We start from the raw sequence: 15,263 nt of genomic DNA, 5'->3' as shown, positions 1-15,263 counted from the left end.
CTCTATACACAAACTCCCCTACTTATCTGGCACAGAAATTAGTGATATCCGGAGGAAGCAGAACTCCAGGTCTGCTAGAAACCTACTCCAACCTGCCTCCTTTAAAAAAAAAAGAACCTACAACAGGGCGTTCATCGGAGTAGCATTATTAATTTGGAACGCTCTCCCACCTTCCAACAGAAAAATCCTTTCTCTAGCGCGTTTCAAGAAGGAGACCTACACCTTCCTCATGGGTAAATTCATAGCCTAAGGCCTGCCCGCAACCACCACATTGTGCAGGACTATTCTAGGACTACCTCTTTCCCAGATCACCAACTCCCCACGACGAGAACATATGGGACCTTTCTTTTGTTACTGACTCTGACAGTGATTGTAACCATACATGTTGATCTTGTTTGTTTCTGCACTTTAAACCTTTTGTTTGTTCAACACTGTATACCGTGAAAGCGCTCCGATACCCTCATGGGTCAAGTTCGCGCTCTATAAAACATTAATAAAAAAACACAGTAGAATTTACACAAGAAAACATAAACCCACTGCAAATTTTTAGGATTTCCAAGTCCTATGGTGCTGTGTCAGTCAAAGTGCAGGCTCAGGGATGGACAGAAAGTTTACGGATATCAAAATCAAGTCACAGAGAAAAAAGCACCAGCAGATCAACTGCAAAATTACCAATAAAGCTGGACACACAAAATGTGATATTTAGACATCATAGTCCCACTTCTTTCACTGCAAAATACTCACCTGAAATCGTCGGTCGTATTCACAGAACTTGGCAGACAGGAAAGAATAAAAAGGGTTGTAGGTCTTCTCCTGCAGGCAACAGTCAATAAGAATGTGTACAATCTCCCTCTCTTGCTGATCCTTGAGGCCCAGCCTACAAACCCAGAACAAGAACATTAACACCTGGTCCCTCTCCTTTTTAACAGCTTTCACACTGCATACACCACTGTTAACAAGAAATGCCTGGATTGTAGCTCCAAATAATTTGCATTCATATTCCTCCTCATGCTTTTAAACATGCATTCCTCAGTATATTTATATGACTTGAAACAACGGGATTACATAACTAATCACCACTTTTTCACTGTACACCCTCCCTCTACACACTATCTCCAGCTTTCATGGTGCGCACAGCCAAAAACCTCTCTATGCAGGATGGAACCAGGGAACTGCTGAATGTTGTTCTAAGAATTCACTCAAAAACACAAAGGTTAAAGTTAAGTTATGGCGAGATTTGGTTATAATCCTCAACATAAGCTTTTTTTTAAAGAAAACCTTATAAATGTAATTAAAGAACAAGAGTCAATGTTATGATTATGGTTATGAATTTAAAAAATCAACTAAAACTCATAAGTTATGGATAGAACTATGATTCACAACTCACACAATAGCCATGCAACCCTTAACATGTCAAATAAAATGACTTTACATTAAACTAAAAAGAAGCCTAAAAAGCATAGAAAAGCGAGAGAGAAAAGTGGTGAAGACCGAGAGCGAGTGAAAGAGCGGTCTGAGTGCAGTTGGGCCTCAGGAGCAGAAGATCAGCAGCAATTCAGGGTTCCGAGGAGCTGGGCTTGGCACCAGAGTCAATACAACTAGGTAAGGAGGTCAGGCAGTCCAGGCAACACCTTATCGGTCCTAACCAAGATAGTTTTACAGACACTTCTCTCACCTCTAAAAGTTACACAAGAGGCAAACTCCGTCCCGACGGCGGAGTTTTGACACTCAGTGCTCCATTTGGAGCACAGCAAAATCTATGTCAACCGCTGCGTGGCTGTGTTTACCGGTGGACGCCACCCACCCCAGTAGTTTTGACAAGTTGCCGATCACATCTGGAGTGTGCAGTGAGTCCACTTTACTGCGTCTTTCCACCATCTAACAGAGCCGACAGCAGGGTTTGGTTCCAACTTATTTTCAGTGGAGTGCAGGGGCCTGCTCAGAGTACAGAGAGAAGTGGAACAGCCGTTGTTTTAAATCTTCTTCATGTTGGCTGACATCACTCTGCAGCTTTAATGCAGCTCTACATGGTGAACTTGTACTTTTTGAAAAGTACAAGTTGGCACTTACGCACATGCACACATTTCTGCTGCCATCTTGGGTGTTGTTATGAGTCATCAGCACTGCGCACACACACACACTGCAGACAAGGTTCTATCACACAAGCTCCAGCTCTCAACGCAAGAACCTGCCAACTGAGTCACCACTAGTGTTCACAGGACCTGCCATGGGAGGCATCATATTGACCAGTGCAGGAGAGTCTGCTAATGAAGTCACCATTACTGTGCAATCACCACTACAAGTAAGTGTCAAAGAAAGCATCACCACAGCTGTGTATAAATGCCTGATGATAGCTCAGCCACAGCAGTGAACATGAGCTTGAGAAAGAGCAAAATCTCTGTGAACAAGAGCCTTCCAAGGGAGCCAGCATTACAGTGTGCAAGCACCTGGCAAAAGAGCCAACACAACTGTCAAGCCTGCAAATGCCTCAGTTAAGACACTGCAAAGGAGCCTAGAAATGCGACACCACAAGAGTGCATAAAAAGCCTTCCCAGGAACCAACACAGCGTATGAAAGTCTGTCAGGCGCCACTACCATGCACACAATTCTGGCAAGGCAGTCACCACTGCTATGCACAATTGCCTGCCAAGGGCAGCAGTTCCTTGCACAAGAGCTTTTCAAGAGACTCACTACCATGCATTAGAGACTGAGAACAGAGGCACTACAAAGCTCAAGAGCCTGCCAAGAAAACAGCTGCTGTCACTGTCAGTCAAGGGAATCAGAACAATGCAGAAGGCTAGGGCGTCAGGCATGAAATTGGGCATGTAGCAAGCAAGATGCTCCCATCCAGAAACATGTATGCGGTATAACGGAGGATGTAATTGCCGACTTGTCAGGAGCAACAGGAGGTGCTCTACGATATAAAGACACGACAGTGAAGCGGAACCGCATTGAGAGAGAATCCTTCTCCCGTTTACAACAATATGCACCCGTGATGAAAAGAATAATACACCGATAACGCAACCATCAGGGAGCTACTAAACCACAGTCAAGCATGGTTTAAGTGAAGGAAACAAAGACGCCCTACGCAAGAAAACGACAGAGAACGAACGCTCTGAAAATTAAGGTACCCAGTTCAGCCCTGAGGAAGAACCCTGTTAACTTAGTTAAGGGTTTGGAAACGCGTCCGCTGTTCGGCTGTTCCAAGGAAAGCTACACCTTGGTGGTCACAGGATTGGAATATCCAAGTTCACAAATAGGGAAATCAAAGTCAATTCTTAGGAATTATAAACTCGAAAGGCCCATTGTGATTAGTCCTACAAACTTTGAATACTAAGAAATTAGGACTACTACAGAAACAAACTCTGGTGTACCGAATTTAGTTGTTTCATTAACACAATTTTGTTTAATCAATACGTTTAATTGTCATTTAATGTTGTCATTTATGTACCCACATATCACTATGTACATGATTTATGTCTGTATTAACTGTTTTAAGTTATAGGTGTGTTAAAACCTCTGACTCAATTTGAATGTGCAAATACATGCAAACTGAAATGTAATGTATGAATTAATACAGGAGTCTTCGCAATCTAAACAAGCATTGGAAATGCAATAGGTCTCGCATAAGAAAAGTAAGAGCTATTGGTCTTGTAAAGAATTATTTTTTTTTTGTGTGTATTTTCTCCAAATAGCTACATTGATAGATTTGTCATTTACAATGCCAATAGTTGTAATTTTTGTGAATGTGGTGGAGGTGGTGATGGATGTGGTGGTGGTGGATGTGGTGGTGGTGGTGATGGTGGATGTGGTGGTGGATGTGGTGGTGGATGAAAAGGTGGCGCATAATTTGTTTCATTCACAATGTACCATATAATTTGCTTTTCAAAGCCACATAATAGCGCTGTCGGATAATTCGGCCCGGAGTTGCAGCATTTTGTCAGTCTCCTCCCCACCCTGCGGGTCATCAATGACATCGTTCAGTACCGGGATCTGGCCAATTTGTTCAAAAGAGAAGAAAGGGTAAGCTAGAGCAGTGCAGGGTGCGCAGAGTATACGTGCTGGAGAGAGACTCAGTGCTCAAGGTGCTGGTCGGGGTGAGGGGGGCTGGAGATGTGGTGACAGAGGGAAAGGGTGGGTGAAGGAGCGCGAGCTAGTGCTGGAGAGAGTGGCTGGAGGGGGAATAGAGGTGTTGGAGATGTGGAAGAGAGAAAAAACAGCAAGCTACTCCTGGATGGCGGGCGTGGGAGGGGGGTGGTGCTGGAGGATGGGGGGAGGTAATCGAAGAACAGGGCGAGAGAAAAAAAATCAAAGTAAGTGCAAAAAAATTGAGAGGAGAAAATACCATTACCGGAGAAAGGAAAGGCTACAGTCTGAACCCGTGCTCAAGGGGGGTGGGGAGGGGGTCAGTGGTGAAGGGGAAAGGGAGATTGGAGTCGGTGCCGGGGAGGGTGAAAGATAGGCGGGAGCAAGGATCCATGCATACTGAAATATAGGTGGCATGAACGAAGAAAAACATTAACAACAATCTATCTTTTATTAAATTAAGCTGCTCGGAATGTTAAACCCTTTTATCCACTACCACAAAGGCTGTACCGCTCCCTCCAGCTCCTGAGAAACATTTGAACACCAAAGATCCAGCATGCAGGCCAGCCACGCCCTTTACTCACCACAAGAGCAAAGAGAACTAGTACAATTGCACAACTCCACAGCTTCAGAAGTGGGAGAGCGGAGAGAACAGGAGCAGCTTTTTCGGAATTTACCTCGTGTTTTTATTTGTCCATTGTAGTTGCTTTGTGCGGCAAGAGCTACTTAATTTAAAAACAAACATTCCAATTATAGAAATATAAATGCCCCTTTTGGTTGCAACGCTAGCATTGCGACATAAGTATAGTTTTTGGTAGAGATTTAAAAGTATGTACGCAGCGATGAAAAAGTTCCACATAAAGCAGAGCGGTATCACAGAGCACATGAGCGCTTGTCAGCATTTCCTGCAAAATCACAGCTGTTTTGGAGAGTGCTGGTTCAAAATGTTAAAGAAAATAGAAGAGCCTTTCCTCGTCCTTCCTGGCTAACACAGGACAAACAACAGTTATATGCCTCTTGCTCCACCCAAAGCATGTTCCACTTTTAAGCCCCTGTAGTGAAATTTCAAACATGCAGTCGATTGAATTAAATCCCCACCTTCAATGAAGGAGAAATGCGAGTCGGGGGGGGGGGGGGGGGGGGGGGAAATGCGACATGGTGGGCAGGGGAGGGGGCGGAGCGGGTAAAAAAAAAACAAGACGGAGGGAAGGCAGAGAAGGGGAGGGGGGAGGAGAAATGCAACAACGAACTCTGGCGTCCCCTTAACAAAGAAACACACAGGTTGAGTTTTTTATCCTAGAACCAGCATGCCGGTATTTCGGCGGGAAAGGTAAAGTTACAAGATTTTGAAGTTCGTTGTTGCATTCAATTCCCCCCAGTCCCCTATTAACCTGTGCGGGGTCCTCCTTCATTTTCGTAAAGGGAGGAGAAATGCGACACGGCGGGCAGGGGAGGGGGCGGAGCAGCGAGAGGGTGTGAAAGCAGCAGGGGCCTGGAGTGCGGCTGAGGGAAGGGGCGGAGCGGGGAGAGGGTGTGAAAGCAGCAGGGGCCTGGAGTGCGGCTGAGGGAACTGAAGAAATGCGACACGGCAGGCAGGGGAGGGGGTGGAGCGGGGGTGTGGGAGGAGTGCGCCTGAGGGAAAATACATGCAATGCAGGCGGCTGGGGGCATGTGCATGCGCTTTTAAGCTCAATGCGCATGCGCATTGAGCTTGAATTTCACGGGCACTGCAAGGAATCGCCACGATTCCTTGCAAGTTGGTTAAAGTCTGTTTAAGCCCCCATAGTCTCGCAAGCTCGATGCGCATGCGCATCGACAGGCGAGACCTAAAAACGAAGTTCCAGGGCTGCTTTTAAATAAAGAGCAGTCTTCAATAAATTCGAGCCCAGGCATCCCTTTTTTGCATAAAGATTGATTGTCCAGCCAGGGCCTGTAGGACAAAACCCCTTTAGTTTAAGAAACCCATCCAGAAACAGGCAAAATTGAAATTCTTTGCACACAACGATGGCTACAAAATGTTTTACGACGTCTTGTAAAAAGAATGTAAAAGTATAACAGGTAGCATGGAAAAAGGTCTCAACTCGCTGTCGCAGAAAGGCTGGGGGAGCGGCCCACTACTGCTCACCTGTTGCCAGCCAGCCCAAAGTTGCGGAAGTCGAATGTCTGCTTGTGGAGAAGGGCAGCCTCCGCTGATCTTAGTTCAGGGGTCATAGTTGAAAATCCTAATTTGTTGCATGTGAACATAGTAAACTTGCAACATGCCTGGTAAGCAAGAGGACTGTGACTGGGACAACAAACAGAGCTGCAGAGACGGCTGTAGCAGATCCACCAGGCTTCACAAACACCCATAGGTTTCTGAAGATTTACTATCCTCTCTCCATGAAGCACCAATTTATTCATAGCTCCATATCTATACTTTAGGATGGTCTAACAAACTTATTTAAAAATGTGCCTTTGTCCATTTTAGCCATACATGTAGAAATGGTTTATAGTTGCCATTGTATTGAGGCAGCCAACGTGCTTTTTTTTTTAGTTACAAATAGTGGTGCGCCTTAATTGCTATTTTTTGCATTTTTGTCCTGCTGGAGTCCAACAACTCCGCCCAATCGCGAAACTCTGCAGAATCTCGTGGAGTTTTTGGTAACTCCACGGTATTTCGCCGAGTTACACTCTGCTAGCTCCTACCATGCCGAGTTACAACTAACGTGTGAAAGTGCTAACTACGTTTACAAAATAACAAAATAAAAGCACCTTTTGTGTTCAGTAGAGTCGAGCAAATAGCTTCACAGCAGTGCCACACAACACTCACCTCCTCTTTGAGTGGAAATGCACCCACACAAAAACCAAGTGTCACCTTTTTTGGTTATTTATTTGCTCAAATTGTACACTGAATATGCCTACAGTTCAGAAAATTTTAGATGTTGTAAACCACGGTTTTACACCATCATCCTTCTTATTGACAAGTACAAAACAATATTAAGCTGATCTCAAAGCTTAAAGCTATATCGCTTGAAATTATATGTGCATAAATAACCAGATCAGTGAACAATATTTACAGCAGCCTAACCATAGCAGATGAAAGCTTGTGAAGAGCATTAAGTTTGGCTCAAGGCGCCTGGCTAACATGTGAATAATTTCTACGTTGTAGATCCATAGGTCTTTTGTTGGATTACCCTCCATTTAGGATCAAATGCAGCTCATACAATTCCCAGCTCAAGTGCTACACTCTCTGACCTACAGCAATGCAAACTGAAGCTCATTTGTAATATTACGCTCATTTGTAATATTACGGTCATTGTGAACATCACTAAAGAAATTATTTTCAGATTTTGAGAAAGCATACAGTGGCAATTTTTAATGAGAATGAAGATTGAAAGCACTTACTTTAGAAGGTTTTCAAAAGCATCCAGAAAATCTTCACTGCTCATTAGAACACAAAATATATTCCTCCTAATGTCGGTGTTCATTCTCTGTTTACGAGCAAGGTCCATCATTTTCGAGCTTATCTATTGTACAAAAGAAAAGTAATGTTTACATTGTCACAAGATTAACCATAGACAGTAGTTATATATTTGATGTTATATATATAGCGATTTCAAACCAACTAAGACGGCAATCTTAGTTGGTTTGAAATTACATTGAGGGACAAGGTCGGCCGTCCACCAGTCCTAGCTCTCTCTTTTGTTTTTTGAATATATATAGCGGACCAGACACTAACCTCATCAAAGTGCTCAACAATAAATTCGGAGTAGAAATGCATAAACAAAGGCAATAGGAGCAGGTCTTACAAAGGTCAAATACCACAAGGGAAAATGTATAGTGCAAACCAGACCATATGTGAATGTAGACAGGATTGAGACTTAATTAAATTGGACACTCAGTCAATAGTTACTTTATTTGATTTTAGAATAAAGAATTGGCCACTCGTTATCAAGACCTGTTGAATGACGCAAGCACAGAGGCAAAATTACCACATGCCATAATTACAAAGAGACAAAGAAGATACCAATACCAAGCAACTAATATTAATGATGATTCACTTCTTATGAAGTGCCTAGTTAACTAAGTCTTAAAGTGCAGTAATAATAGTTGTGTTATTACCCAACTCAACCACACTAACATTATTGCCCTAAGAAGGCTGATGGCTTAATGTCATGTAGGAATTCAAACCTGCACCCTAAAGGTGTCCCTGACTGCAGAGGAGTAATTTCTCAAGTGGTGGCCATAATCAAGAAGGAGAAAGTGATGTGAACAGCACATGGTGTCATTTTTGCAGGTTTGCCAAGATGACACCTTCTATGAGAGGTGGACAGCTGAAGGTAATAAAACTTACAGAGGTAAGACAAATATCAGTAGACAATAAAGCAAACCACTGCGAGAACATGTGTCAAAGTACAAGTTTCCACCGGTAGCTGATTACCTCCAGGATATACAAGCTGAGTATGTGGGCCCAGACTAAGTACAATCCCTTTAACCCCTTCGATGCTGATGACGGCCGGGACCCGTCATGGCACACAGCGCTCGTGTGCTGATGACGGCTCCCGGCCGTCATGGCGCCTACCTGCGGGAGGAGGGCTGCAGCTCCACCCGCGTGTCGTCGATCTTTTTTTTTTTTACTGCGGGAGGCAGGGGAAGACCTTACCGTGCCTCCCCCACCCGCCCCCTCCGACGTCACTGATGACGTCAGCGCGCGAGCCGCGCTGACGTCGGCACTTGTTTACTTTCTGTTTCCCCACCGGTGGCCGCCATTTCCAAGCTGCGCCTCGGTGGGGAAACAGGTACGCACAGCGATCTCGCTGCAACAATCTTTCTTTGCGAGGCACCGGGGGACAGAAAAGGGTTTGCCTTTCCCCCCGGTGCCTCTTTTCTGCATTCCTGCTGCACGGTCGTGCAGCAGGAATGCAGAATAGTCCGATTTTTTTGTTTTTTTGTTGGATTTCTGTTTCGGGGAGCGGCCCCTTGAGCAAGGTTCGCTCCCCCAGGGGTGCATAATGTTTTACTGTGCTTGCCCCCCCCCCCCCCGGGGGGGCAGGAGATATATTGCGGATTTGTGTAGCCCACTGGACCACCAATGCGACATTGTTTGGGGAGTGGCCCCTTGGGCAAGGGTCACTCGCCTTGGGGGCATGTTTTTGGCGATCTGCCCCCGTGGGGGGCAGATCAAACGATGCTTTTTGTTTTTTGTAGCCCACTAGGCCTCCAGGGATGCGTAAAAGGAGAGTGATCCCTCGAGCAAAGGTCACTCTCCATTTAGGCCCCACTAGATCACCAGGGATGTGTGTGGGGAGTGGCCCCTTGGGCAAGGGTCGCTCCCCAAGGGGGCATATAATTTTACAGTGTCTGCCCCCCAGTGGGGGGGAGGGGCAGGACATATATTTATGTATTTTTGAGCCCCCTGGACCACCAATTTTACTCTGTATGGGGAGTGGCCCCTTGGGCAAGGATCACTCCCCTTGGGGGCATGCTTTTGGCTGTCTGCCCCCGTGGGGGGGGCAGATCAAGCCATGCTTTATGTTTTTTGTAGCCCACTAGGCCACCATGGATGGTTATAAGGAGAGTGTCCCCTTGGGCAAGGGTCACTTTCCATTTTGGCCCACTAGACCACCAGGGATGTGTGTGGGGAGTGGCCCCTTTGGGCAAGGCTCACTCCCCAAGGGGTGCAAATATGTCTATGGTGTCTGCCCCCCTTATATTTTGTATTTTTCTGCCTGCTTGAACCACAGATTTTGCGTTCTATAGGGAGTGGCCCCTTGTGCAAGGGTCACTCCCCTTGGGGGCATGTTTCTGGCAGTCTGCCCCCTTGGGGTAGGCAGATCACGTCGGTATTTTTGTTTTTTGTAGGGCCCACTAGGCCACCAGGGATGTTTAGAAGGAAAGTGACCCCTAGGGCAAGGGTCAGTATCCATTTGGCCACTAGACCACCAGGGATGTGTATGGGGAGCGGCCCCTTTGGGCAAGGGTTGCTCCCCAAAGGGTGCAATTTATTTTGGTACATTGAATGTTTGATAATGTATTGGCCCACTGGACCACCAATGAAGCCATGTGTGGGGGGTGGCCTCAAGGGCAAGGGTTTCTCCCCTTTTACAGGGGTGAATATTTTATTTATACTCTTAGGCCCACTTACCCCTTAGCTTTTTTGGTGTATTGTGTGTTGACTGGTGCATTATTTCAATATGTGATTGTAATGTTTTTTCTTCTCCTTTTTATTGTAGTGTAAAGCTTGTGATTCCTGTTTGTGGTTTTGGCAGTGGTTGTTCTGCAGTTTTGCGTATTTGCATTTATTTGGTAAGAATAACATTTTTGTAGGGTTTACTTCAAATGAGTATTATTGTTATGCATAAATGTCTTTTTTTGTAAGTGCTGTCATAATGGCTGTATTTCTGTTTGTGTTCTGAGCATGAAATTAATTGCGATGTTTTTTGCGTTGTTTTATGTGTAATTTGTTTTTTTACCTTTTTCTTTTTTAGTGGGATATTGTTGATCCTTTCCGTGTCTGTGCAGAGTAGGTGGTGCTGAGTCTAGTTGCTTCTGTCAAGTGAGTGGTATAGTGTTGGAGTATATAGGTCTGTGAGATAAAGCAACATTGTGTTTATTTCTTTTTTTTCAAAGGATTTGTTGTTCACGTGTTTGACAAATAATCTTTTTTAGTTAGCATTATGGCTAGCCGTAGAATGACTGCTCAGCAGGTGATTAGTTTGCTTCTTGAATCTTCCTCTGAGCTGGATTATGAGACTGACAGTGCGTCTGAGGGAGAGGATGATTCAGGCAGTGAGTTTTCTCTCCACATGGAATCATCGGATGATGAATCCAATCTCAGTGCGGACGAAGTGCCTGTTTTAGAGGAGGAGATTGATGTGCCGATGCAGCAAGAGACATCTGGCTTGCAGCCTGGGGCTGCAAGCATTCCCATTGGAAGTGCTGGACTCTGGGTTGATCCAAAAATGGTGCAGCCGGTGTTGTCTGACTTTACTGGTTATGCAGGGTGTAAAGTGGATTGTGAAAATTTCTTGCCTATACAGTTTTTTAAGTTGTTCATGGATGATGTCTTTTTGGCTGAGATTGTTGAGCATACTAATTTGTATGCGGAACAGTTTTTGAGGAAGAACAGTGCCAAACTTAGGCCCCACTCTAGAGCTACCCGTTGGACTCCCACAAATCTGGATGAGATGAATAGGTTTTTCGGTTTGACTTTTTTGATGGGCTTGATAAGGAAGCCTTCCCTGGCTTCATATTGGTCTTCCAGTCCCTTGATGGCAACGTCTATATTTCCTGCAGTTATGTCTCGTGATAGGTATTTACTTTTGCTTCGGATGCTGCATTTCGTTGACAATGATTTGGCGTTGCCAAGAGATCACCCTGACTATGACCGCCTTTTTAAGATTAGGCCTGTTATTGATCATTTTGTAGATCGATTTTCAGAGATCTATTCTCCAGGCAAAGAAATTTCTATTGATGAGTCTTTGGTCTTGTTCAAGGGTCGTTTACTTTTTAAGCAGTACATTCCTAGCAAGAGGGCACGTTATGGAATTAAGCTGTATATGTTGTCTGAGAGTAGGACAGGATATGTCTCCAATTTACGTGTGTACACTGGTAAGGATTCCACTATTGACCCCCCTGGTTGTCCGTCCACTTTTGGAGTGGCAGAGAAAATTGTCTGGGATCTTGCTAGAGGACTGTTTAACAGAGGCCACCATTTGTACCTTGATAACTTCTACACTGCTTTGCCATTGTTTAAGGAGTTGTTGAAAGTAGACACTTTTGCCTGTGGCACAATCCGCTCTAACCGTAAAGGTTATCCGAAAGAGCTTGTTTGCAAAAAGCTTCAGAGGGGACAGTGCAGTGCCTTGGTAGTGATGAACTGCTAGCTGTAAAATTTGTCGACAGGAGGGATGTGTACATGCTGAGTACCATCCATGATGAAAGTACTACATCTATGCCTGTTTGGGGTGCTGTTGCTGAAGTGCGTAAACCTGTGTGCATTGTAGACTACAATAAGCACATGGGTGGTGTTGACAGAGTTGATCAGAGGTTGGAACCTTACACTGCTATTCGTAAGTCTTATATTTGGTATAAGAAGTTGGCCATCCATCTGTTCAATTTAGCAACTTTTAATGCTTTTGTTGTGTTCAAGGAGTGTTCTCCTGCGTCAAAGTCGACTTTTGTTCAGTTTCAGGAGTCTGTGATAGGCAGCCTTGTTGTTGTGGAACAGGCACATGTTCCTAGAGTCGGAGTGGTGGAGGAAGTGGCTAGATTGCGAGATCGCCACTTTGCTGATTACATTCCTGCCACGCCCAGAAAAAACAATCCCTGTAAGAGATGTAAAGTCTGCTATCGAAAAGATGTGCGGAAGGATACTCGTATGCACTGTGCTGATTGTCCTTCTAATCCTGGGCTTTGTATGCCCAGATGTTTCAAAATGTATCACACTCAAAAGAAATTTTGGGAGCTACCAAGAGTCTAATGGTGTACTGCCTGGTCTGTAATGTTTTTTATTGGTTATTCAGTTGCATCTGTGGCATTAGTATTTTGTTTTTTAGTTAATGCTGCTTGTAGTTGTAGTTTTATATCTAGTTCCAAATGGTTTGTAATTTTTTTCTTTGTTTTTAAAAAAAATTTATTTGGCGGTGTGCATGGATTGGTGTTTGGCTGGCGGCGTGCATGGACTGGTGTTTGGCTGGCGGCCTGCATGGACTGGCACTTGACTGGTGGTGTGTCTGGACTGGTGCTTGGCTGGCAATGTGTGTGGATGGGCGCTTGGCTGGCGATGTGCGTGGGCTGGTGCTTGGCAGGCGGTGTGCGTGGGCTGGTGCTTGGCAGGCGGTGTGCGTGGACTGGTGCTTGGCAGGCGGTGTGCGTGGACTGGTGCTTGGCAGGCGGTGTGTGTGTGGTCTGGTGCTTGGCAGGCGGTGTGCGTGGACTGGTGCTTGGCAGGCGGTGTGTGTGGTCTGGTGCTTGGCAGGCGGTGTGCGTGGACTGGTGCTTGGCTGGCGGTGTGTGTGGAGTGGTGCTTTGCTGGCAGTGTGTGTGGAGTGGCGTTTGGCTTGCGGTGTGCGTGGAGTGGTACTTGGCTGTCTGTGCATGGAGTGGTGCTTGGCTGGAGGTGTGTGTGGAGTGGTATTGGCTGGAGGTGTGTGTGGAGTGGTATTGGCTGGTGGTGTGCGTGGAGTGGCGCTTGGCTGTCTGTGCATGGAGTGGTGCTTGGCTGGCGGTGTGTGTGGAGTGGTGCTTGGCTGGTGGTGTGCGTGGAGTGGTACTTGGCTGTCTGTGCATGGAGTGGTGCTTGGCTGGAGGTGTGTGTGGAGTGGTGCTTGGCTGGTGGTGTGCGTGGAGTGGCGCTTGGCTGTCTGTGCATGGAGTGGTGCTTGGCTGGCGGTGTGTGTGGAGTGGTGCTTGGCTGGCGGTGTGTGTGGAGTGGTGGTGTGCATGGAGTAGTGCTTGGCTGGTGGTGTGTGTGGAGTGGCGCTTGGCTTGCAGTGTGCGTGGAGTGTTGCTTGGCTGGTGGTGTGTGTGGAGTGGTACTTGGCTGGTGGTGTGCGTGGAGTGGTGCTTGGCTGGTGGTGTGTGTGGAGTGGCGCTTGGCTGGTGGTGTGTGTGGAGTGGTGCTTGGCTGGTGGTGTGCGTGGAGTGGTGCTTGGCTGTCTGTGCATGGAGTGGTGCTTGGCTGGTGGTGTGCGTGGAGTGGCGCTTGGCTGGTGGTGTGCGTGGAGTGGCGCTTGGCTGGTGGTGTGTGTGGAGTGGTGCTTGGCTGGTGGTGTGTGTGGAGTGGTGCTTGGCTGGTGGTGTGCGTGGAGTGGCGCTTGGCTGGTGGTGTGCGTGGAGTGGCGCTTGGCTGGTGGTGTGTGTGGAGTGGCGCATGGCTGGTGGTGTGTGTGGAGTGGTGCTTGGCTGGTGGTGTGTGTGGAGTGGTACTTGGCTGGCGGTGTGTGTGGAGTGGTACTTGGCTGGCGGTGTGTGTGGAGTGGTACTTGGCTGTGGGTGCGCGCTGAGTGGTGTTTGGCTGGCGGTGTGCATGGTCTGGTGCTTGGATGGTGGTGTGGGTGGACTGGCGCTCGGCTAGCGGTGTGCGAGTAGTTACTTTTTTTTGGTCACTACACACACTGCTAGGTGAGGGACACTCCACGCAGTCCATCATTTTGTGTTGTTGCAATGTCAGAAATGTGGGCGTGTGAAAGTGATGGGCCCTTGAATGGCGCTGTCTGCTGGTGTGAGTGTTGAAATGTGATGGGTCCGCGGCTGGCGGTGTGAATGTTTTGTATGTGTCACACGTACGAAAGGTGTATGAATGGCCTGTAAAGAGGTTGGTGCCTTGACGTGGCTTTACAGCTCACGAGCTGTGAGTCAGTGGTTCAGTTTATCATACTTTCAATTATACGCAGTGTATTTCATTTTTTTGAAATTACTTGCGAATACAATTGTATGTACTGAATCATCACTCACCCTCGTGCCAAATCCAACCAGAATGTGTGTGTGCTTGCGGATTAGATGGCTGTGCAGTAATGTTTGTCTTTTATCTCTTTCTGAAGTAGGATGTACCTTGTCCCTTATTGTGATTGTTGTAATGTGTTGCTGTTCTTTCTGGATGGTGTCAATGGTCTGGTTTGTATCAGGTATGAAAGGCGCGTGAATGGCCTGTAAAACGGTTGGTGCCTTGTCGTGGCTTTACAGCTCACGAGTTGCGAGTCACTGGTTCGGTTTTTATGCATTTATTTATTGACAGAGCATTTCATTTTTCGAAAGTTCTTGTTAGTAAAATTTTATGTACTGAACCATCACTCGCCCTCGTGCCAAATCCAACCTGTATGTGTGTGTCTTTGAGGAATAGTTAGCCGTGCCTTGAATGTTTCACTTTTGAGTAACTCTGTTACGGTGTACATTATAGCTATAAATAACTTACTAAATTTAGTTATTATTGTTAAACCATGGAAGTATATGTCATGTCTTTCTGGTGAATTCTATTGATTTTTATACAGAATCTCCTGCAAACTTGAAATTGTCTGTCACAATTTCCTTGAATCACACGCTCTCAAATTGAAAACTTAATTCTCCACCGTACAATTTGAACCGTTTCCTGTTGCAGCCACTATGCCTACCCACGCAAGTGAGGTATCATTTTTATCGGGAGACCTGGGGGAACGCTGGGTGGGAGGAAATTTGTGTGAGCCCAGTGATGCCACGCT

General features: G+C 46.1%; 1 protein-coding gene across 1 annotated transcript in view; it reads right to left on the bottom strand.

Moving 5' to 3' along the window:
• NOM1 (nucleolar protein with MIF4G domain 1) overlaps window positions 1-15,263 on the bottom strand; it is a 285,471-nt gene that overhangs the window by 79,628 nt on the left and 190,580 nt on the right. The window contains exons 7-8 of the mRNA XM_086941491.1: window positions 7,471-7,592; window positions 745-877 (exon numbers count right to left, since the gene is read on the bottom strand). Of these exons, the coding sequence (XP_086797617.1) occupies window positions 745-877; window positions 7,471-7,592 (255 nt within the window). The remainder of the gene's footprint in view (window positions 1-744; window positions 878-7,470; window positions 7,593-15,263) is intronic.

The sequence above is a fragment of the Lissotriton vulgaris genome, chromosome 10, assembly GCF_964263255.1.
Source record: "Lissotriton vulgaris chromosome 10, aLisVul1.2, whole genome shotgun sequence".
NCBI lineage: Eukaryota > Metazoa > Chordata > Amphibia > Caudata > Salamandridae > Lissotriton > Lissotriton vulgaris.
This window is presented reverse-complemented; position numbering and strand designations above follow the sequence as displayed.